Genomic DNA, 25,832 nt, shown 5'->3' on the forward strand with positions numbered 1-25,832 from the left:
AACCAGAAATATTAATAACAGAAAGAAACAACCCTTTTGTGCGAATGAGTGTAAATGGGGGAGGGAGTTTTTTTGGGTTGGTGCACTAATTGTAAGTGTATCTTGTGTTTTTTATGTTGATTTAATAAAAAAAAATATTTTCTTGTGCGGCCTGGTACCAATCGATCCACGGACCCGTACCGGGCCGTGGCCCGGTGGTTGAGGACCACTGCCCTAGTTCCATCCTCGGATCTGTTTTCAGTTCTACAAAAACACCGTTGTCATGTCAACAATTAAAATGTTGTTGTGCAAAGCGTTTGGGATCCAAAGCAAAATGAGTGGTATTTTCCATTGTTCTGTAGCACACATGTTCCTCCCAGCATGCGTTGATGTGTGTAAATGAATCACCATCATTGGCACATGGCAAACAGCCATACATATTCCACTGAAAGCTACTTACCTGCAACATCAGAATGTTTGTTTGGAGTTTTCTGTCATTGGAACAGTAAAAATCACAATAATAATAAAGAGACTAACAAAAACAAAATGGACGTTTGACTTTTCTTCCTCCTCTCACTCGATTGCCTTTTGACAGCTGCCTGCTTTGGAGCGACAACAGTCAGAAGAGCACGGCCTCCAGACAGAGCAATTATGGTTTTATTTACTGTAGTCTTTCTCAAATTTTCTCACCCAACACAAGCATGCATCTTTGTGACACAGGGGACTTTTTAGCATGGAGGGAATCCAATCCACCATTTATTTTTTAAAACATCTATGACTACTCCGCTCGATCCCAATGACAGGCTTTAGATAGTAATGCAATGTGTTTTAGCAAAGAATCCCCTTGCAAAGTTGTTTTTAATGGTGACACTGGTGCGATTGTCTAGGATTAAAGATGAACTTTCCTTATGCATTCTGCTGAAAGCTTTGAAGTTGTGTGAAGAAGGAGAAAAAAAAAGCTGTTGGCCAACAAACAAAGAGCCCATTGTCTGCACTCAGCAGCTGACATGCAAAAGAAGCCGAGTATTCACAGAATGTGAGACATGCTGCTATAAACAATGGCACCACTGATCTCTTCATATAAACTCCGCTTATGACAGATAATAATCAGGAGCACCCTGACAGTTGTGCTTTCGGGTCATGCGGCATTGGCTCAGTTGCACTTTAGGAGCTAAAGCAAGCAAGTGCATTCAATTTATTTTAGTTCTTGCTCTCTCTCTGAACACGTAATAGACAACAACCTGCATTCAATTTGGTACATTGTCAATTCATAACAATGCTAATTCAGCAGCCTTTGATTTCGTGAACTGCATAAGGGCGCCATCTGGTGACAAAAACATTTTACTACTGCTGTGTATAAACATTTTTTTTTATTTCTGTTAATATACAACATCTTAAGAAGTCAATCATTTGTTTAAATATGAATATTATAATACATTAATGTTATCTGATAGCACATTGAGAATTGTCTGTGTAACTAAGAGGATGTCATTCTACGGATTTGTTTACGGAATTATTTTCTAAGCTATAAAAATTGAAATTTACTTTCTTAGCTGAGTGTTCCTAATTTGCTTTTTACAAAATGTAATCAGATGTGTGTTGTGGGAAAATATCTTCAAAAAGAGACATTAAGCAGTTGTGTTCAAAGTTGCAGTTAAAGTGCTGCATAAAATCAAGAGTTTATAGCCTAACTCCGAACAGCAAGCTTTGTAAACAATTACTAATAGGAACCAAAACCATTTCAGGGCAGTATAAAGCCAACGAAACAAAGGCATAAAAATGTAAACTTTCAGCACCATGTTACCTGATGTTGGCTGATAACCCCCCCAAAAAACTAATCATGAACCCAAGAACAAAATGTGTCAAAAACTGTTCATCAGGTTAGCTTTTTCCTCCTTCTGTTTATCGGCCGCCTGGTCCATGGCCTCCAGAAACCTTTCCAGAGTCACTGAAGGGGTCTGCAAGTAACCCAATCATTAAAACACCAATCAACTATAATTTGTGTGCCAATTCATACCTTTACAAAAAGGGCATGAGCAAGAAACGGTAACTTCCTCAGAGCTCGTCCGCTCAAACCTTTGCTTTTTCTGAACAGGACAAAACAAAATGTTATGTGTGGAAAAAATGAGGAGCACAGGATTGGCAGCGGGTACTCACACAGCGATGTCCCTCACGGTTAGACTGTGTTCTGACACTTCACTTCTTGCAAAGCCCATGGTCTCCAGCTCAAACATGGTGAACAGCTGCTGGCGCGGGTAAATGATCTGACACTGAACACATCATTCATTTCACTCAATTTTCCCTTTATAGTCCTACTGCTCATCTTTATTCCCCAGTGAAGTTACCTTCATGAGCTCCTCCAGGCACGAAAGATAGATGTGATAAATGCCCTTCACAGACGGTGGCCCAATGTACTGCTTAATGTCCGCCCTGTCCACAAAGGCTAAGTCGATTTTTTCCGTCACGTTGGAGGTAGTCAGGATCACAACGTTGGAATGTCTGGAACATAAAAAGCCAAAAGGGAACATCATATAGTACATGATTGGAAGGAAGAAAAAAAAAAGTAATGTGAAAAGGTAAGTAAAGCTGTGCAACCGTTTGATTTGGTCTAGCTGAGTGAGGACAGAGTTGACCACACGAATGGCGTCAGATGGTTCGGTTCCCGCTTGACAAGCGTTCCTTGCTGCTGTCAGACTCTCTACCTTTCAACAGGACAGCAACAAAAACATCTTCTTGGAATTATATCATTCATTCACAGGTGAGCTGGAGCCTATTCAAGAGACTTAAGGTGAGAGGCAGGGTTCACCTTGGACTGGTCACCAGTCAATCACAGGACACATATAGACAAACAACCATTCAAAGCAATGGAACATACATGTCTATATTTTGGGACTGTGAAAAAAGCCTGTGTGCGCAAAGAAAACCCTTAAACTTGTCACAGCCAGGATGAGCCCAGATTTGAACCCAAAACCACCTGGCTGTGAAGCAGACAACCCACCCACTCCAGCACATTTTAAGGAGAAAACACAGTCGTCCCTTGTAATATCGTGCTTCAAATATTGTGACTTCACCATATTGCAGATTTTTTATTAAAATCCTGATAATGTTATTCCCGAGCATCAGTTATATAGAACTTTTTTAACCCTTTTTTTCACAAAATTATCCGGATATATGTGGTGAAAACAGCGGGGGTTTGCAGATTTACCAAGGCAAAGTGGTTTACGTTTGTGAGTTCCTGTCTTGTTGACAGTGAACAGTAGCGTGATTCTGTCTTTAAATTGCTTAATTCCTTCTCTGCCTTGTGCTTCGTTCTTGCTTGAGTGTTACGACTACATAATCCTGTCTCGACGCAGTTCGACAAATGCATTTTTTAAGGGAACACGCGTCAATAATCTCCTCCAAAAACGACAACAAAAAGATCTGTTTTCTTTCTGATGACCGTTTTCTACCGCTTGTCCCTTATGGTGTCACGGGGGTGCTGGAGCCAATCCCAGCTGCACATGGGCGGAAGGTGGGGTACACCCTGGACAAGTCGCCACCTCATCACAGGAACAATCTTGAAAGTAAACAATCATTTGTCGCAACTGCTTTACGTCCCTGCCAGCAAACGACGAGGATTGATGACGATAAAGAAAATGTTTGGTAGAAATTGGCTGACTGCAGCGAGCCACCTCACCGAGAGATTCGACTAGCTCCTTTACTATCGGGCATTTACAGTCCAGTTTTGCCCACATTTTCATAAATTTTTTAATAAATGTGGGAATTAATTCAACTGTTTATTATTCCAAAATAAAATGTAAAACTGCATCAATATACATAATTTAAAGATGCATCAATAATCGATTTGTAATCGAATCGTAGCACTAGAATCGTAATCGTAATCGAATTGTGAGGTTCTCCAAAGATTCCCAACTCTTGTGTTGATAATTTAATGAAAAACAATATTAACTGGTGGAAATAAGGGTGCGAAAAATTGGGGTCCATTGCATGACCGCATTTTATAGAATATCGCCTTTATATCAAACTTTAACTGTAGTTGAAACATCACTACATTGATGAACATATGCGTTAATGCTCGACCAAGTCAGCTGTAGTATGTACATACATAGACATCTTATAAGTGGACGCAGTATTGGCTGCTGTGACGTGAGAAATTCGTCCGCCATCTTTAAGTGGTGATGAGGAGCCGGCGAGCAGCCTAAATTGACAGTTGACAAGTAGAAAACAAAGACGCCAAGCTGGTGATCAGCGTTTTCCTGCTCAAATGAGCGGACTGTTGAAAATAGGAATCGGGAGATTACTTTTCACAAGTAAGATTTAACATTAACGGTTGTATTTTGTGAAAATAATATTACCACAGAGTTGAGAAGGAGCAAAGATCTTCAATGTTACTGAAATCGTAGCCGCTAGCAAACAAGAGTCAATTAAATTAATTAAATTAAAAAATGTCATACTTGAATAACATAAAGTTTAAATAAATGAAGATAAAGATTGTAAAAGCAAACAGGGGTAAAAGTTAGGACCACATTCCAGATTGTGTAGGGGCGGGGGGTAATATACTGTATATTAGCTAACTAGACAATCAGATGGACAGTGGCTATACAGTATTATACAAGTCTAAATTTAGTCTAGCTTCAAGTAACAATATTCACATACTAACATTGTTGGGTAAAACAGAATTTGGTTTTATTCTGAATCCAGTGAAACAGTGATTTTAGCTGATATAAAGACTTTCAGGTGTTTATATATGTTTATGTTTAAGTATTTGGCAGACGCTTTTATCCAAAGCGACATACATAAAAAAATACATATAAAACAATCACTGTAAACATTATCATTTAAGGGAAGAATGTAATACAAAATGTCAAGACAGAATAAACTATCTGCTGCTGCAGCAACAGAGATACAGTCTATAAGATATATAGATATCCAATGTATTCATACATTGTTTATGTACAAAGCCCGTTTCCATATGAGTTGGGAAATTGTGTTAGATGTAAATATAAACGGAATACAATGATTTGCAAATCCTTTTCAACCCATATTCAATTGAATGCACTACAAAGAGAACAAGGAAACGGGGTTTGTAGGATATACACATGTATATATAACCTAATCCTATTGTTTCTTGAATTTAAAAATAGCTGACCGTTTTTTTCCCCCTTCTCTGGGATTATATTCCCAGTTTTGATCTCGGACGTCTGGTCACTTATAGCATAAAAGAATATTCTATTACTGTTAAGCAAACTATGAATAATAAAACATGTGTCCTTTATCATAGCTACACGTATGACAAAAAAAACACGTGAAAATCAGTGGTATTCAGTGAGGTAAGATAAATTAAATGCGCTGACAGTTCATTGCTCCTGCCAAATGAATTGCACTGAGTGGAGCGGATCACCACTCCGAGATGGCGCCAGTAGGCAGTAGCGGTTGATGCTGCGTCTACTTATAAGATGTCTATGTGTACATGTACATATGAGGCGTGTTAGGAAGAAGAGTTACAATGCCACCTACTGTACAGAGTTGGAAAGACAAGCTACACACAGTCCTACCATAAAGTGTTTGTGAGCGATGCATAATGTAAGTGTGGGCGAACACACCTAATCGTTTTGTGGGGGTCCAAATCTGTCTGTGGTGAGATGCCACAATTTAATCAATGTAGGGGAAACACTGGCTAGATTTGGGCACAGAGTTAAATATTTACTGAAAAACTAAAAGATTTCAACAGGGTGTTATTTTCTTGGGTACGCAGCAAAAAAAATCAGTTAAGGAACAAAAACAATGTTAAACGGTTGCCAAGTCAATGGTCCGTCAATAGGGCAGCACGATTTTAAGAAAAAACCTAATTGCGATTTTTATATTTTATACATACAAATGCATAAAACTGCAAAAATGACAAGTGAAGGAAGACATGTTACTTTTAGACTGTCAACATACTCTTGTCTCAAGGTGCCACACATTAGAACAATATGCAATAATTTACTTCAAAAAATATTTGGCTTTATGCACAGACTCTGACCTTTTGTCTACAATACATCACGCTCTTTAACTGAATAAAAATGTGATTATAACTATTCAGTGTTTGTAATATAATGTAATCATCCATCCATCCATTTTCTACCGCTTGTCCCTTTTGGGGCCGCAGGGGGTGCTGGAGCCTATCTCAGCTGCATTCGGTCGGAAGGCAGGGTACACCCTGTAATCATAATATATAATAATAATAATAATAATAATGCCAGTAACTAGAGATGTCCGATAATATCGGTCTGCCGATATTATCGGCCGATAAATGCTTTAAAATGTAATATCGGAAATTATCGGTATCGTTTTTTTTTTTTTATTATCGGTATCGTTTTTTAAATTTTTTTTTATTAAATCAACATAAAAAACACAAGATACTCTTACAATTAGTGCACCAACCCAAAAAAAACTCCCTACCCCATTTACACTCATTCAAACAAAAGGGTTCTTTCTTTCTGTTATTAATATTCTGGTTCCTACATTATCCATCCATCCATTTTCTACCGCTTATTCCCTTCGGGGTCGCGGGGGGCGCTGGAGCCTATCTCAGCTACAATCGGGCGGAAGGCGGGGTACACCCTGGACAAGTCGCCACCTCATCGCAGGGCCAACACAGATAGACAGACAACATTCACACTCACATTCACACACTAGGGCCAATTTAGTGTTGCCAATCAACCTATCCCCAGGTGCATATCTTTGGAGGTGGGAGGAAGCCGGAGTACCCGGAGGGAACCCACGCAGTCACGGGGAGGACATGCAAACTCCACACAGAAAGATCCCGAAGCCGGGATTGAACTCACGACTACTCAGGACCTTCGTATTGTGAGGCAGACGCACTAACCCCTCTTCCACCGTGCTGCCCGTTCCTACATTATATATCAATACAGTCTGCAAGGGATACAGTCCGTAAGCACACATGATTGTACGTGCTGCTGGTCCACTAATAGTACTAACCTTTAACAGTTAATTGTACTCATTTTCATTAATTACTAGTTTCTATGTAACTGTTTTTATATTGTTTTACTTTCTTGTTTTTAATTTATTCATCTAATTGTATTTTATTTATTTATTTTAAAAAGGACCTTATCTTCACCATACTTGGTTGTCCAAATTAGCCATAATAATGTGTTAATTCCACGACTGTATATATTGGTATCGGTTGATATCGGTATCGGTAATTAAGAGTTGGACAATTTCGGAATATCGGATATCAGCAAAAAAGTCATTATCGGACATCCCTACGAGTAACCATTTAAAAAGGATATAAAATGTTATCATTACTGTAGAATTGTTCACTATTGTACTGTTAAATAAACACGTTTAGGTGTTGAGAGCGATGCACAAAGTAAGACGTCTTTGTTTGAAGCGAGAGACCAACGCGAGGCTAAACAGTTCTGATTGGCAAACATGGTTGTCACTCAAAAGCCGGTGATTGGAAAGAAAAAGAAAACTCAGCTTCATGTTATTTGCCGCACTAAATAAAACCTTTATGTTGATTTGATTAATGGTGTCGCCCTACCAGTCAGCGAGCTGTTTCCACGACAGCAAGGTGAAGGACCGCTTTAAAGGGGACCTCTACTTGTTTGTGTGTATTTGGATTCTCCATAAGTACCGAAAATGTGAAATCTAACCATGGTGGCAGGGTGGAGATATTTTGCCTTTGCCCAATTTATGACATTTTTTTCTCATGGGTTTTGTCAGCGGATATCTCCGTATATGGTAAAGTTTTACCCAAAGACTAAGGATGTCCGATAATGGCTTTTTGCCGATATTCCGATATTGTCCAACTCTTTAATTACCGATACCAACCGATACCGATATCAACCGATATATACAGTCGTGGAATTAACACATTATTATGCCTAATTTGGACAACCAGGTATGGTGAAGATAAGGTACTTTTTTTTTTTTAATTATAAAATAAGATAAATAAATTAAAAACATTTTCTTGAATAAAAAGAAAGTAAAACAATATAAAAACAGTTACATAGAAACTAGTAATTCATAAAAATTTGTAAAATTAACTGTTAAAGGTTAGTACTATTATTGGACCAGCAGCAGGCACAATCATGTGTGCTTACGGACTGTATCCCTTGCAGACTGTATTGATATATATTGATATATAATGTAGGAACCAGAATATTAATAACAGAAAGAAACAACCCTTGTGTGAATGGTTGTAAATGAGTGTAAATGGGGGAGGGAGGTTTGTTGGGTTGGTGCACTAATTGTAAGTGTATCTTGTGTTTTTTATGTTGATTTAAAAAAACAAAAACAAAAAAAACGATACCGATAAAAAAAAACCAATACCGATAATTTCCGATATTACATTTTAACGCATTTATCGGCAGGCCGATATTATCGGACATCCCTACCAAAGACCTTTGCGCCGGTCTGCCATAGTAGTCAGATGTAGTCAAGAAGTTCCTTCTTTTTCTCTATACTCTTGTTGTGGGTCAGATTGGCTCATATATGCACATGCATCCTCCGCTGTTGCCATTTCTAATACAAAGTAACGTATACTTCTAACTTATATCTGTTAGTAGACTCCATATGGAAACACTAAAAACTACAACATTGCTGATGTGGGGACGACGCAGTCAAAAAGGAGGCACGTAAATAAGACTGCCCACAAAATGGCGCATACTGAAGAGATGGTCAGAAAGTGGCTTGAAGATGGTTTGTAAAACAATTTGTGGAACTTTTTTTGGTTTCAAAAAAGTCACCATTACATGTTTTGTAGACCAAAAGGAATGTTTTAAATGTAGAAAGGAAAAAACATATTCTGACCCCTTTAAGTACACATTCGGTAGGCATTTTTTTAGCCGTAGCCTAAAATAGCATGAGTTTATTTGTTTATGATGTCATGTGATGACCAAAAATGTTTTCCTTTTATTGTGCTTGAAAATGCTCTGAAACTCATTATTTAATATTCACGATTATGTTTGTTCTTTGGCATCATAACTTTGGACAGCTAGGTAAGCATCACATTCTAAATGTTGGGATCACAGCATGGTCACTTAAATCACTGAGAACATGAACTTTGCTGTAATGTTCTTTAGATTGTCTCCAAAAATCAAGTAGATCAATGGCTTTATCTTTTAGTGCTCGTTGTTAAAGTTAAAGTCCTTACGTCAATAGCGACACAGTTAACTCACAGAAAGGCTGGGCGATAAAACACTATTATCTATCGCGATAGACATGTAATCGATGTCAATAAAAAATGTGTTCAATAAATAGTTAATATTTTAATTTTCATCAGAAGAAAGAGGAACTTGCGCAGCAAGGTTGGTTGTATGAACAAAGGCACTCGCTCTCTGCTTAAGTTAAAGTTAAAGTACCAATGATTGTCTCACACACACACTAGGTGTGGTGAAATTTGTCCTCTGCATTTGATCCATCCTCTTGTTCACCCCCCTGGGAGCTGAGGGGAGCAGTGGGCAGCAGCGGTGGCCGCGCCGTAGGCAGTAAGATTAGTGGGACAGACCCGCTAACAGCCAATCAGGTAACAGTATGAGCTAATAGGTTTGGTTGCGCCATCTTGGTGTCTCACGGTTGATTCTTTGCATAAAGTGAGAAGAGAAACTGAAAATAAGTGCAGCAGAGAGCGAATAAATTGTCGATTAAACAGGAGAAGTCACCTCGACAGTATGGCAGCTGATTTTTTCAAAACGGACCGTAGTCAGACCAAAGTAGTCTGTAAATTATGCAAGGTGCTCGTCTTCACCTAAACCGGTAATACAACACTAGCTTACCCGCGCTCACCCCTTAAAGCACAGCCGTAACTTTCTGGCACTACACATGCATAAAACAGTTCTACTCAGGTTTCTCTAGGTTTACGTTTTCACACGTTGCACTATTTTGTAACACTTTGTAAAGCATTTCTTACATGTTCCTTAGTTTTGCACTTTAATTTTAAAAGGTTATTCTCAAGTGTTCAATGTGATTTTCAGATTATGTTTACATTGAGTGTTTTCCATGGTTGTGTTGACTTTTCTTTCCTTTCTGCCTTGATAGCGGATGAGATTATAATCAGAGGAAGGTTACATTTTAAATAAAATTATTTTCATTTAATATATTTTTCTCCTGGTCCTTATTTTCTATAGGTCATAAAAATCATCAATAATGATCGATATTGACCGACATAAAACACTTATATCGTGATACAGTTTCAGCCATATTACCCAACCCTAACATACATCATGCCATTGGCTCATCTAGCATAATACACATCTTGACACACAATTAATAATGTGGAGCGTGAAGAAAACTTGTAAATTTAGTTATTAGCTTTGCTTGCTGTCTGTGTACATACAGTATATCAGAGAATAGATGGCTGGTGATTTACCTCATCAATGAGAACAAACACAATAGCTTCCTTATCATCAATAAGCTGCTGGATCTTCTGAAACATCTTTGTGACCAGTTTGCCGCTCTGCAACAAAGAAGCTTGGTTAGCTACCAAAGGTGATCTGTTTCATTTTTAATAGACTCCAGTGAAACATGGAGCTCAGTACCTCAGAGAACCATTTTGAGAACAAGCTGTGGCTGTTTATCTCTACAAATTGCCCATATGTGTACCTGGAGTTAGAGAGAGAGTAGAGAAGAAGAACATGAATGTGAAGGTGCTGAGCTTGATTAAATTAAATGAACACGTTCGTACCGACTTGACAGTCTGATTGACAGTTTCTGGGCGAGAGCTTTACACAAGGATGTTTTTCCTGTGCCTGGGGGCCCTGGATGTGTAAACACAGAGAGGTCTAGACACGCTGCACATGAGATAAGATACACGTATAACCAACTATAATATTGGGATGGTTCTTCTTTAGTTACCATGAAGTAGTACTACACGATTCCAAGAAATCAGGTTGCTGTCTACGTTTTTGTCTGAGAAGTACATCGTTGTTGTGACATAATCAAGCAGCTGGAGGGAAACGAGGAGTGTGTTATCTGCATGCTTATGGAATCACATCATAATGCCAGTTGAGATTTAGTTGTCAAATTGGCTTACCTGAGTTTTGACTCCACTCTCATACACTAGACTCTCCCAAATCCCATGGAACTCAGCTGTTAGAAAACATGGACAATTGTATCTTAAAGCATGGAATATGAAACATGGTCAGGATGAAACAACATCTACGCATGTTGGGCTAACAAAGTGGTTCTCAGTTATTACCCCCGTGAATAGAAAATCCAATGGAGAACCTGATAATGTGTATTTATCTGTACAAACCACTGTTTTAGTTGCTGGCACCAGCATTCTGCATACAATCCCCTCATTATCAAAATAGATAATAAAATAAATAATATATAAAATGAGCAAAAGTCAACATCTGCAACAACTCAAAACAATTTTAAGTATCCGATTCACTTCAGTAAGTGACTCATAAGAACTTGAGTGAGTAAAATATTTAAATTATTCTCTACTATTGCTTGGATTTACATGATGTCACGTCCGGCTCATGTGAGCCGTGGTCAAGCCAGTGTCTGTTCTCAATGGATACTAGGCGCCATTTGGCCTTTGTCAAAGAAAAATGCCCTATGCTTGCGTTGTTTTTGGCTGTAGGATCCGTTCAAATCGCGAAAAGAATAAACGCTTCTTCAGAGTTCCTTGAGAGGTACGGTAATCAAGAAGGGCGAAAAAGTGCAAGATTTTACGTAAGACGACGAGAAAAGTGCCACGCACCCCAGTCCAAGGGAGTGGAGTCAAACAATGCACAAGTTTGCAGTGAACAATTTGTTAAATGTTTGATTGATATACTTCTAACGTTTAGTATTTGTCATTTAAATATTTGTTTCTCTTAAAACACATTTTTGCTACGATTGTTTTGTAAAGCACCAACTCGGTCAGTCTAAATAAAAAATAAAAAATGTAAGAAAAAACAAGAAGAGTTAAGCTTTTACCAGAGGCAGCAGTCCTAAATGAAGCTTTAGCACACACAAGTTTGCAGTGAACAATTTGTTAAATGTTTGATTGATATACTTCTAACGTTTAATATTAGTCATTTAAATATTTGTTTCTCTTAAAACACATTTTGCTACGATTGTTTTGTAAAGCACCAACTCGGTAAGTCTAAATAAAAAATAAAAAATGTAAGAAAAAACAAGAAGAGTTAAGCTTTTACCAGAGGCAGCAGTCCTAAATGAAGCTTTAGCGCACACACACAATGTTGACTTCTACAGTTATATTTTGATAAAGACGGGGAAAAACACGTATACTTGTAAACAGCGTATGCAACAACAAACAAGGCAACAAACATGGCTGCAGACGCGATGTTAAATCATGAAATGCAACCTTACCCGAGCAAAATTTATGCATATTTATCCGGGAGAATCTTGATTCTAATTTCCTTGACCCAGCGACACACCAAGAGGTGTAGACCTCAATGCTTTTCCAAGTATTCATCAGTTTTTTTGTGTAGAATGATACCTGGAGCACAAGATAGTTTAACATGTCTGGGAACTCCACCGATTGATTAAATCCTTGATATCACTCGACAAATCTTTTTTTTTTTTATAATGTATAGGGATCTACAGTATTCCATTGCATAGTTCGATTTTTTGCTCGCATCTGCTTTTTGCAGGAAGATCTAAGCCCCTTGCTACGCGCTGATTGCTGCACAACAGCCATCTTGGCTTGGTTGACCTCCGCTATTTTTCACGTGACAGAATACAGGCAATTGGCTTTGAATTTAATCCTTTGGCTTTTGACCATAGATTATTCCTGTGTCCAGGTACTTCCTGAGTTTGTAAACATTAACAAAAATTACGATCTAACCACCGTAGTATCTACCTATTCCTCGTCATCCAGTGGTAATGTTACATTTAAGAAAGATAGTTTGACACTATGGAGGCAAGGATTGTTGACTTCAAAGCAGTTTTGCACTGCGGAGGGACGTTAGCCACTAGCGAGGACGCTACATTGTGTTGAAGACACATTTGTTCGCTTGTCAAATTTGCAGACACAGCTAGAATCAGGGCTGTACGGTGCAACACATTTACTCGAAAATGCGACTTGAAAAAAAAACATGTCACACACATGCAAATAGGAATTTTAACCCTGTAATTGCATTTTGCTCCTAAAATAAATCCATCCAAATTTGATCAAACTAGAGCACATTTTTCCCATCTATATAGCATGTTTGACATGAACTTAAACCACAACTGTAATTGAATGCACAAGTGATTGACGCGGAAGTGTCATTGATCACTACGTGCGTGGCTGGGCGCTGAAAGCTGTGTGTCCCTCCTTCTGCGCCATGCACAAAAGAGAAGCAGGGGGCTGCTCCTCCTAGTTCACACACTCAGTCTTCCAACACAGAAAAAACAAGGTTTTAGTTCTAGGCACCGCCTTTTAAAAATGCACACAGACGCACACACTGCTTTCATATGAAACTTATATCAACTGCATTATGCCAGATATTTTAAGGTTTTTTGAGGTAACGCATTAATTTCCCATCTATCCATCCATCTTCTTCCGCTTATCCGAGGTCGGGTAACGAGGGCAGCAGCCTAAGCAGGGAAGCCCAGACTTGCCTCTCCCCAGCCACTTCGTCCAGCTCCTCCCGGGGGATCCCGAGGCGTTCCCAGGCCAGCTGGGAGACAGTCTTCCCAAGCATTAATTTCTCTAATAATGTAATGTAATGTAATGTACATTTATTAAAGAGTAATTCCTTTGGTAATTAAATTACTTCTTCGGTAAAGAAACGAGTAACTATAAGTAATTACTTTTTTAAAGTAATTTTCAGAACACAGCCTATCACACAGCATAATGAAGAAGTTGCCAGGTTGAGGTTCCTGGGTTCTGAAGACTTGTGCTGCTCAGCTGACTGAGATCCTGCACTTCATCTTCAACCGGAGTCTGAAGTTAGAAAGGATACCAGCGCTATGGAAAACATCCTGCATAGTGCCGGTGCCCAAGAAGCCCATCCCATTGAACGACTTCAGACCGGTTGCCCTGACGTCTCATGTCATGAAGGTCCTCGAGAGACTTGTGCTGGCTCAGTGGAGACCAGTGTTGGCTCCTTCCCTGGGCCCTCTACAGCTTGCGTATCAGCCCCATGTTGGGGTGGATGAGGCTGTTATCTACCTGCTGCATCGTGCTCACTCTCACCTGGATGGTGGGAGGGGCACTGTGAGGATCATGTTCTGTGATTTCTCCATTGCCTTTAACACCATCCAACCAATTCTGATGAGTGACAAGTTGTCCAGGATGGGTGTTAATTCATCCAGTACCTCTTGGATAACTGATTACTTGTCTGACAGGCCCCAGTTTGTGCGACTGGGGATACTGTGGTCAGTGGTGTAGGTGCTCCACAGAGGACTGTCCTGTTCCTGTTCACCTCAGACTTCCAGTATAGCTCCCGGTCCTGCCACCTGCAGAAATACTCTGAATACTCTGTTGTGGTCGGTGTATCGGGGAGGGACAGGAATTGGAGTACAGGACACTGATCGCTGACTTTGTGGAGTGGTCTCAGGCTAACCATCTGCTCCTTAATGTGGGTAAGACCAAGGAGCTGGTTATCGACTTCAAGAAGAAAATGACCCCTGTGGAGCTTATCAACATCCAGGGCCGGGAGGAGGCAGTAGTTGAGCAGTATAAGTACCTAGGAGTCCACTTGGACAGCAGACTGGACTGGAAGGACAACAGCAAAGCTGTATAGAAGAAGGACATGAGCAGACTCTTTTTCCTGAAGAAGCTTAGGTTCTTTAATGTGTTTAGCAAGCTGTTGGAGATTTGTTTTTAGTCTGTTGTGGCCAGTGCCCTGTACTTTGCAGTGGTTTGTTGGGGAATCAGCATGGGCAAAATGGACTTAAACCGGATTGACAAACTGATCCGGAAAGCCGCCCAAACTACTGGCACGCAGTTGGAGGCGTTTGTGTCGGTGAGGAACAGGAGGTCACTGGACAAATTGCTCTCCAACATGGACAATCCTGCCCACCCACTCCACCAGACAATTGCGGGACAACAGAGCTCATACTCCAACAGGCTCCCTCAGCTTCGCTCCCACAGTGTGCAATTCAAGAACTCCTTTATTCCGCACTCCATCCAGCTGTATAACCACTCGCCATACAGCAATAGATGATATTTGTCTATTACCAGGCCGCTTTTAAGTTAGCAAGTCTAAAACCTTTGTGTGTATGTCCTATAATAATGTTTACCTATACAAACACTAATGTTAAAGGTCAATTATTTTCATGTTGCTGCTGACATTTAAATATGCCCCTTTAAACCACAGCACTTTATTTCATATTTTGTTCTTTTGTGTTTTTGTTAGCTGAAGAATTGAGTTGTTGATGTTTTTTAAAGAAGATTGGAGATTATTTTTGACTTTTCTTAAATAATGCAAAAACTTGTATTTCTTGTTGGTACATGTTTTTGTGTATTTGGGATCCCTATCAAGTCCCGAATATTCAAAGTCAAGGCATGGTGGAGATATATAGTTACATTAACGGACATTTCCATTTATGGGTTAGTTTATGGGTCAAAGTACTTTAGATCCCTGGATATGAGTTTTGGTCCATATTGCCCAACCCTACACTAGTGTTAATGACAGTGCTAGCGCCATTTAGGGATGTTCTCTGTTTTTAATTGAACTTTACAGTAAGCCTTATGATGGTATTGTGTGCCATCATATGTATGTATGTATGTATGTATGTATGTTTATATTATGTATGTGTGCACATGTGTACATTATTTGAGTGTTAATAATCAAATTATGATTTTAAGACATTTCATATTGCTCCGAAATGTATTTTTGCTAGAAAAAATGTTCTGTGCTACTAAGTGTTTTCATTTAGTAGCACCGGTCTTACAAGTGACAAAGTTAAAGTGTACAGCTTTGTAGAATGTGTCATCAACATGCAATATCACAACATGACGATAGTAATAAAAGCTGCTTCTTTGGCCAAATTTATATTTTACAAATGCAAATGACCATGTTGGTTGACTCAGTATGGAATGTTCTGGATCACCTGCTGGAAGCAACCAATGATTAGCAGCTGAAAGTTCCTCATCCTCCTCCAAACTAAGCGTGCTGGGTCCATCCTCATTGAGGGTGAACATGTGAATGGTGATTGCACAGCTCGACAAATCGAGAGGCTGAACATAAAAGCAAGAAAGTCTAGGTGAACCAAAACTGTATCGCTCATAAGTACAAATCTGAGTGTGTTTAAACAAATGAAAAAGCACCTGAGACGCCATCTCTTCCAGATCAACGACTGCCACAGATTTCACATGATTGCGTAGAAAGTCTTCATCAAACTCTGTCCACTTGTAGTTTCCAAACACCACGCAGTGGCGACTTAGCAGAGCCTGGACATGCATCTTCACCTCAGACAGTTTTACTCCACTGCAATGTAAGTGTAAACATGAGTTATAGAAAAGCAATCCTATCAACATATAACTGACACAGGACAGTATTTCACAAATGTACAACCCTTTTTATTGCACTGCATTCCTTAAGTATTCACAGCACTTCATTTTTTCCACATTTTGTTATGTTACAGCCTTATTCTAAAATGGAATAAATACATTTTTGTCTTTAAAATTCTGCACACAACACCCTATAATGACAATGTGAAAAAGTTGTTTATATGTTTTTGCAAATTATTTAAAAATAAAAAAATCATATACATAAGTATTCACAGCCTTTGCTCAGTACTGTGTTGATGCACCATTGGCAGAAATTACAGCCTCAAGTCTTTTTGAATACAATGCCACAAGCTGGGCACACCTATCTTTGGGCACATTTGCCCATTCCTCTTTGCAGCACTTCTCAAGCTCAATCAGGTTGGATGGGAAGCATTGATTTTCATACAGTATGTCTCTGTACATTGCTGCATTCATCTTAGTCTAGTCAGGGAGGTGACCAAGAACATGATGATCACTCTGTCAGAACTACAGCATTCCTCTGTGAAAGGACAACCATCTCTGCAGCAATCCACCAATCAGGCCTGTAATGTATAGTAGCCAGAAGGAAGCCATTTCTTAGTAAAAAAGTTTGCCAAAATGCATCTGAAAGACCATGAGAAACAAAATTTCCTGGTCTGAAAGATTAAACTCTTTGGTGTGAATGCCAGGCGTCATGTTTGGAGAAAACCAGGCACCGCTCATCACCAGGCCAATACCATCCATACAGTGAAGCATGGGAGTGGCAGCATCATGCTGTGGGGATGTTTTCCAGTGGCAGGAACTGGGAGACTTGTTAGGAGAGGGAAAGATAAATGCTGCAATGTACAGCGACAGCCTGGATGAAGGCCAACGCTTCTCATTCAACCTAATGGAGCCTGAGAGGTGTTGCAAAGAGGAATGGGCAAAGAGGAATGGATGAAATTGCCCAAAGACAGGTGTGCCAAGCTTGTGGCATCATATTCAAAAAGACTTGAGGCTGTAATTGCTGCCAAAGATGAGTGTGATTTTTCATTTTAATAAATTTGCGAATTAAAAAAAACAACTTCACATTGTCATTAGGTAATGTCTTCAGAATTTTGAGGACAAAAATAAATCTATTCCTATTTGGAAAGGCTGGCCTGTAACATAAAAAATGTGGAGAAAGTGAAGCGCTGTGAATACTAACCCGGATGCACTGTATGTCTTCGAAAAAGACAATTTACCATGCACTGAACATGAGTTATCACACATTAAAAAGCTGCCAACACAAATTAGTAAAATAACTGCGGCATTTAAAGGGCAAGTGCACTTTTTGGAATTTTCCCTATCCTTTGCAATCCTTATGTAAGACAAGAACACACGTTTTTCTTTTTGTTATGCATTCTAAATTGTAAATAAATGCGATCAAAAGTCTGCTTACAATGGAGCCTATGAGAGTCGCTCAATTCTGCCAACGAAGCCCTTAAAAAACATTCAAACACCTCCATTAAGGTGTTGTATTGATGCAACTATATGTAATGTAGAAAGAGGCATATTTATAATACCATTTAATATTTACGTGTTTTTCTCATTTTAAGCCTCGGTATCGCAATAATTAAAAAAACGCATCACAACGTTCGCTTTCCCCCCCCAACATCACTGATTATTACTCAGTGCAGACTTAGAGAGCCAACAGACATAATAAAACATCATTTACTGTACAATGTCTGCTGTTATTAGGATGCGGACTGATAGAATCTTGTTATAGTCCAGTTTAGATGAAGAATAACTCATAATCCTCGCAAAGAAAAGGGGGATGGAACCAAGCGTCTTTTCATGTCGTTCTCGCCATTTTCGGATCTAAATTGGCTATCAAAGGATACCAACATGTCGAATTACATCCTTGTCCTTTTAGTATCCAGGTGAGAAGCATTATTTATGATCTACAATAAACTTCCACAAGCAGGGAAGCGAGGAAACAGGTTACCACTCACTCGATGTTGTAAACATAGGCGCGCACACGCAACATCACTAATTACTACTCACTGCAGAGTTTATGAAAGCCAACAGACATAATAAAACATCACTTACTGTACAATGTCTGCTGTCATTAGGATGCTGACTAATAGAATCTTGTTGTAGTCCAGTTTAGATGAAGAATGACTCCTAATCCTCGCAAAGAAAAGGGGGGTGGCACCTATGTTTACAGCATCGAGGCACACACTGGTGATACTGGAGCTGCTCTTTTGTCTGCGTTAGCGCTTATAATAACAATATCACTAATACTTGGTTGATGTTCAAGTCCCTAAATGTAAATAGAGTATTGTTAGCGCTTTTTGGATGTTTTTTTAATGGGGTTTTATAGGCGGAATCGACCTCCAACTGGCTCCGCTGTAAGCAGATTTTTATTTACCTTTATTTACGAGTTAGAATGCATAAAAAAATACATCCGTCGCCATGTCTTTCATAATGATTGTAGATTAAAGGTGGATGCAAACAGGCGGCTGTCCTCAAAGTTTAAAACATTGATAAAGTTACACAGTTAATTGGCTTATTTCTATATTTTAAAATATTTGTTGTAATGTTGCCATGGACACCATACACCTCGGCCCCCTCAGACACATTTTTCTCTCAATTTGGGCCCTGAGTCAAAATATTTGCCCAGCTCTGCACTAGTTACAGGTAGTTTCAAACCCAAGGCAATTGATGCAGTGCTGGAAAGCAATGTCACTTGCATTAAATATTAACACTTCAGACACAATTTCTACACGATTACTGTGAGGTGTACATGTTTGTCTGCTATTGAGTCAGTAATTGCTGTGTGTTGACTTACTTTCATTGACCAGTAAATCTATACTGCTGTGCAAGCTGTACACCGGCTACTCTAAGTTATAGCCAATCATCACCTTATCAGTATTATAACTAGAGATGTCCGATAATGGCTTTTTTGCCGATATCCGATATTCCGATATTGTCCAACTCTTAATTATCGATTCCGATGTACACAGTCGTGGAAGTAACACATTATTATTAGGGATGTCCATTAATGGCTTTTTGCCGATATCCGATATTGTCCAACTCTTTAATTACCGATACTGATATCAACCGAAACCGATATCAACCGATACTGATATATACAGTCGTGGAATTAACACATTATTATGCCTAATTTGGACAACCAGGTATGGTGAAGATAAGGTCTTTTTTTTTTTTAAATCAATAAAATAAAATAAGATAAATACATTAAAAACATTTTCTTAAAATAAAAAAAAGTAAAATAATATAAAAACAGTTACATAGAAACTAGTAATTAATGAAAATGGGTCAAATTAACTGTTAAAGGTTAATACTATTAGTGGACCAGCAGCACGCACAATCATGTGTGCTTACGGACTGTATCCCTTGCAGACTGTATTGATATATATTGATATATAATGTAGGAACCAGAATTTTAATAACAGAAAGAAAAAACCCTTTTGTGTGAATGAGTGTAAATGGGGAAGGGAGGTTTTTTGGGTTGGTGCACTAATTGAAAGTGTATCTTGTGTTTTTTATGTTGATTTAATAAAAAAATAAAAAAAATTTAATAAAAATAACAATACCGATAATTTCCGATATTACATTTTAAAGCATTTATCGGCCTCAAACATGCCTCAAAACAGCAGCTTGGAATTTAGGACATGCTCTACCTGAGAGAGCATGAGGATGTTGAGGTGGGCGGGGTTGAGGTGGGGGCCGGTAGGGGGTAGCGGGGGGTGTATATTGTAGCGTCCCGGAAGAGTTAGTGCTGCAAGGGGTTCTGGGTATTTGTTCTGTTGTGTTTATGTTGTGTTACGGTGCGGATGTTCTCCCGATATGTGTTTGTCATTCTTGTTTGGTGTGGGTTCACAGTGTGGCGCATATTTGTAACAGTGTTAGAGTTGTTTATATGGCCACCCTCAGTGTGACCTGTATGGCTGTTGACCAAGTATGCTTGCATTCACTTGTGTGTGTGAAAAGTCATAGATATTATGTGACTGGGTCGGCACGCAAAGGAAGAGCCTTTAAGGTTTATTGGCGCTCTGTACTTCTCCCTATGTCCATGGACACAGCGGCGTTTTAAAAAGTCATCAAATTTACTTTTTTAAAACCGATACTGATCATTTTGAAACAGATACCGATAATTTCCGATATTACATATTAAAGCATTTATCGGCCGATAAGATCGGCAGTCCGATATTATCGGACATCCCCAAGTATTAGGGCTGTGAATCTTTGGGTGTCCCACGATTCGAGTCAATATCGATTCTTGGGATCACGATTCGATTCAAAGTCTTTTTTTTTTCCGATTCAACGCGATTCTCTATTTATTCAATACATAGGATTTCAGCAGGATCTACCCCAGTCTGCTGACATGCAAGCAGAGTAGTAGATTTTTGTAAAAAGCTTTTATAATTGTAAAAGGACAATGTTTTATCAACTGATTGCAATAATGTAAATTTGTTTTAACTATTAAATGAACCAAAAATACGACTTTATTTTATCTTTGTGAAAATATTGGACACAGTGTGTTGTCAAGCTTATGAGATGCGATGCAAGTGTAAGCCACTGTGACACTATTGTTCTTTTATTTATTTATTTATAAATGTCTAATGATAATGTCAATGAGGGATTTTTAATCACTGCTATGTTGAAATTGTAACTAATATTGATACTGTTGTTGATAATATTCATTTTTGTTTCACTACTTTTGGTTTGTTCTGTGTCGTGTTTGTGTCTCCTCTCAATTGCTCTGTTTATTGCAGTTCTGAGTGTTGCTGGGTCGGGTTTGGTTTTGGTATTGGATTGCATTGTTATGGTATTGCTGTGTATTGTTTTGTGGGATTGAATAATTTAAAGAATATATTCTAGTGTGTGAATGTGAGTGTGAATGTTGTCTGTCCATCTGTGTTGGCCCTGTGATGAGGTGGCGACTTGTCCAGGGTGTACACCGCCTTCCGTCTGATTGTAGCTGAGATAGGCTCCAGCGCCCCCCGCGACCCCGAAGGGAATAAGCGGTAGAAAATGGATGGATGGATATAATAATAAAAAATAAAAAAAATAGAATTTTTAAAAATGAGAATCGATTCTGAATCGCACGTGAGAATCGCGATTCGAATTTGATTTTTTTACCACACCCATACTAATTGTAACTTAAGAACATATAATATAATGATTGCTAAAATGTCAGCAGTGTACTCACTTCTGTTACGATACTTGCAATTTTACTTTTTAACCAAACCCTTTCACCGTATTTCTTTTGCACTATCTTGTTTAGCTTATGCATTGTTTATGTTCTTTGTTGTTGTTTTTTTTTTTGCTCTATGCTTTTTAACCTGTAAAGCCCTTTGGTCCCATTTTAAAATTGTTGTAAACGTGTTATATAAATAAAGTTGCCTTGCCTTGCCTAAAAGGTTTTCAATACTGTGACTTCAAAAAAAGAAGAAGAAGAAAACCCACCTTTGTGATTTGAGATGGACTTCTACATTGATTTTCTTTTGATGGTGGTCCACGTCCATTCTGTTACTTTGCATTCCTTTTGAGAAATATTGCAATTCTGTCAAACTTCTGTTTATTAAACTAACAACACAATGAAATACAATACAAATGTTGAGACAATGTGTTACTATTGCGTTTAAAAATGGACAAAAATGGTAATTTCAGCTCGCCCTATGTCCTGTATAGCTAGCTCGGACAGCGCCGTGTCGTTGCAGCCATGAAACAACGCCTTAACATTCCTCGCAGACTAAAAGTAAATACAACACAAATGAAAACATACTTTACAGCACCGACGTCGACAAGTTGGCGACAGTTTATCCAGCAGAACACAGTCCAGCGCGATGGGAAGAAAATGTTACTCGAATTCAGCGCGCTTAATTGACCCGGAAATGATGAGACATTTCAACGTCACTTCCGGTTAGCGTTTGCTCTGATGCTAAACCAGATGCTAGCGATGCCGTCTGCTCCATAGACGGGATAAACCTACGTTTTTGCTGTAATCTATCACAAAATGGGGAAGAAACACAAGAAACATAAACCGGAGTGGCGAACAGTTGATGGTATTTCATGCAATTTTGACAAAAGATCAATTAACGATGTTTGCCTCAGTTAGTGTTATTGTCATATTTGTCCATTACTGGCTAGCAGTGCTAGCGAACATTGTTATATTTACACAGTAGATGTGTTAATAATTAAAAAAACACTGCATTACTAAATGTATGCGTAAAATGTATTATTGGTATTTGTATAATAATACTCTGATAATGTAATTTCTCTTCATTATCATGTGTGTGTGTGTTTTAACATGATTACTAAGTGATTGAAATGATTGACTGTCTACAACTGTCGTTTATTTTTAGATGTAGTTTTTGACCTTTTAAAATTAAATGGAAATTGGCCATGCGACGAGGTGGTGACTTGTCCAGGGTGTACACCGCTTTCTGCCCGAATGCAGCTGAGATAGGCTCCAGCAACCCCGAGAGGGACAAGCTGTAGGAAATGGACGAATAGGCAAATCCTTATATGGCTCCCCAATGAGAACGTAATGCCCATCTATTCTCTTCTTGTTAACGTCATTTGAAAATAAAATGCTTTCAGATTATGAGGACAAAGCTTTGAAAAAACCACTGAAGCTTGTGCTTAAAGTCGGAGGAAGTGAAGTAACAGAACTCTCGGGTTCGGGCCATGACTCCAGCTACTACGATGACAGGTCCGACCATGAACGCCACAAGGATAGAAAGAAGAAAAAGAAAAAGTCTGAAAAAGACAAGGACAAGTATGTGGACGACGAAGAGAGAAGACGGCGGAAGGTCGGTTTCAGACGTGATTGGGTTTAGACATGATTGTGTGTTGTTGTTGCTTATTGCCAAGCTTTTCAGTTCTTTTCAAACAAACCATTTGCAGGAGGAAAAAAGGAAGAAGAGAGAGCGAGAGCAGAATGAATCTGATGCTGCAACTGCCACTGTTGCCAACACCAGTGGGCCTGTGGAACCTTTCACAATATCAAAAACTTTAAGTGTAGTGATCGAGGTGAGTAAAGCTAATTTCATGTGATATAACAATAGATACTCATAAGTGTCGTATTCCCTCAGCCTGAAGAAAAGAAAAGGAAAAAGGAGAGGATTGAGATTGAACCGGAAGTGGAGGAATTTCACCCCAGTATGAAGGTGGACGTGGAGCACCAAGCCGACAGGCCTGTGCGAGCATGTCGGACACAACAAGGCAAGGGCCAAATGTAGCTAATATCGGTTAAGAAGCAGTTACAAATGTCAGTATTATTCATGTTCACTATTCCCTAATACAGAGAATGAGTCCACTCCTCGTCAACAATTACTTGAGCACTTTCTTCGCCAGCTGCAGAGGTGAGAAACTCAAATCCATATGCAAGGCAGCACATATGCATATTGACATACCGGTATGACAACAGTTAAAGCTGCTGTATGTCCTACAGTATGTCCTAGAGAACATTTTGAATGAGCTGCAAGAATTAAATTGAACGCGTAAACTACACCCGCACGCGCATTACAGTACTAACATTAGCTATCATTGAATGTGTAGCCTATCATAACAACAGCATGGTGTGCCACAAGTTCCATTCGTGGGCCCATTATTATTTAGTATCAATGACATACCACAAAATTGTAAATTTCAAATACTTTGCCGTTTAAAAATATGCTGAAAAAAAAAGGCTCACCCAATGTCAGAGGTCTCAAGTTGGTTGCAACGCTCCCATTTAGACCTTAATGTCCCCAAGTCAGTGTGCATGTTCTCTGAAAAAATAAGTATTGAAACTGATCCAGATGGATTTGTGCTTAGTTGGAACAAAACTTGCGGTAGTCCAAGACTTGTAAGTATTTAGACCTTGTGCTGGATTTACAGTTTAATATATCAAAGTTTATAGAGTACTGGTATAAAATAGAAGTGTCAGTGTGTATATCATGAAATTTGTATCTTATCAATTGTTTTATGTATTTGTATATTGTACAAGGTAAATGTGTGGCAAAGAGTGTCTACAACAGCACTTTTGGCACTTACATCTTGGAATTTTACATTTGTTTAATGTTCAACTGTGTGCTATGTTTTGAATGCCTATCCATCCATTTGTCTACCACTTGTCCTTCTTGGGGTCGCGGGAGGCTAGAGCCTATCACAGCTGCACTCAGGCGGAAGGCTTTTGATTGATTGATTGAAACTTTTATTAGTAGATTGTACAGTACAGTACATATTTCGTACAATTGACCACTAAATGGTAACACCCGAATAAGTTTTTCAACTTGTTTAAGTCGGGGTCCACGTAAATCTATTCATGGTAGTAAATCAATTCATGGTACACCCTGGAGAAATCATGTTTTAAAATGTGTTTGTATTAATTCTAACATAAATTTGCCACTGGCTATAATCTCCCATATTTACATGTTACATGTGTTGTCCCTTTAAGATAAATTAAATCTATCTACTGCAACTTGTTGGTCGCTTTTCTGGGTCTGCTTTTGTGTGTGTGCCCGGCAGGCGCGATTGACAACCACGAAAGCCAGTCATCCTCTCCAGGTGTCACAACAATTTGTATTTTAATTTAATTTGTAATTGTGAGAGCTGTTCTTTTAAACTAATCAGTAATGCTAAGGATCCGGTGGTGGTATTACATTTTTGGTTAAAAAAAACAAAATTATGTTGATCCTGTGGCATATAATGTCGCTTTCCTACAAGAGCATTCAATGTCATCCAGTTTCAGCCATTAAAAATATTGTCTCAGCAAGGCATTCAAAACCAGACTATCCTCAACACGCTTTCATCTTTTCTCCCCAAAGAAAAGACCCCCATGGTTTCTTTGCATTCCCAGTCACAGACGCCATCGCTCCCAATTACTCAATGATCATCAAGCACCCGATGGACTTCAGCACCATGAAAGACAAGATATTGAACAATGATTACAACACGGTGACGGAATTTAAGGTGAGATAAGATGTCATGGAGGGATGTAAACACACACAAGTGAATGTTGTTTAAACACATTGTGTGCTTTTAGGCGGACTTTAAACTGATGTGTGACAATGCCACGGTGTATAACCGACCAGAGACCGTGTACTACAAGTCTGCCAAGAAGCTTCTCCATACAGGGTTTAAGATGATGAGCAAGGTAATGCGTTGGCACGAATGTATTGATACACACCTCTTTATCGATTAGAAAATAATTAGCCAATGAACCCCTTTTTAACCCCTCTGTCAAATTCTATATAACCTCAAGCCTATCAAAAGTCTTAATTAGTCGTCAATAATTTTGTCTAAATAATTTATACATTCCGGTCTGTAGTGACTACTCAAGGGAAACCACAAAAGTGGCAACTATAGCCAGGTGGCTGCAACAAACTCACATTGAAGCTTGATGCCACGGTAGGTGTTGGATTACTAAACACCAGCAGTGAGATGTTGAGTAATG

The 25,832-nt window shown here is 38.9% G+C and overlaps 2 protein-coding genes across 4 annotated transcripts in view; one reads left to right on the forward strand and one right to left on the reverse strand.

The window, feature by feature from the left end:
• Positions 1-1,318: 1,318 nt before the first annotated feature.
• Positions 1,319-22,323, reverse strand: trip13 (thyroid hormone receptor interactor 13). Its single transcript, XM_061954194.1, has 14 exons — positions 22,176-22,323; positions 21,857-21,932; positions 16,199-16,358; positions 15,982-16,108; positions 11,018-11,073; positions 10,840-10,930; positions 10,670-10,742; positions 10,524-10,587; positions 10,355-10,441; positions 2,575-2,681; positions 2,325-2,478; positions 2,137-2,249; positions 1,997-2,066; positions 1,319-1,937 (listed from the first exon to the last, which is right to left on the reverse strand). The coding sequence occupies exons 2-14, from the start codon at positions 21,928-21,930 to the stop codon at positions 1,842-1,844; spliced, it is 1,272 nt and encodes a 423-aa protein (XP_061810178.1). The 5' UTR covers positions 21,931-21,932; positions 22,176-22,323; the 3' UTR covers positions 1,319-1,841.
• Positions 8,927-25,832, forward strand: part of brd9 (bromodomain containing 9) — a 29,077-nt gene continuing 12,171 nt past the window's right edge. Inside the window, exons 1-7 of one of the 3 annotated variants that reach the window (XM_061954167.1) lie at positions 8,927-8,984; positions 22,994-23,205; positions 23,300-23,425; positions 23,488-23,617; positions 23,700-23,757; positions 25,204-25,348; positions 25,422-25,532. In XM_061954167.1, the coding sequence (XP_061810151.1) occupies positions 8,948-8,984; positions 22,994-23,205; positions 23,300-23,425; positions 23,488-23,617; positions 23,700-23,757; positions 25,204-25,348; positions 25,422-25,532 (819 nt within the window). In that variant the 5' untranslated portion in view covers positions 8,927-8,947. Of the gene's footprint in view, positions 8,985-22,261; positions 22,456-22,993; positions 23,206-23,299; positions 23,426-23,487; positions 23,618-23,699; positions 23,758-25,203; positions 25,349-25,421; positions 25,533-25,832 lie in introns of those variants that run through there. The other 2 variants (XM_061954176.2, XM_061954159.1) reach the window with 2 other exon arrangements.

Source organism: Nerophis lumbriciformis, linkage group LG04 (genome assembly GCF_033978685.3).
Source record: "Nerophis lumbriciformis linkage group LG04, RoL_Nlum_v2.1, whole genome shotgun sequence".
NCBI lineage: Eukaryota > Metazoa > Chordata > Actinopteri > Syngnathiformes > Syngnathidae > Nerophis > Nerophis lumbriciformis.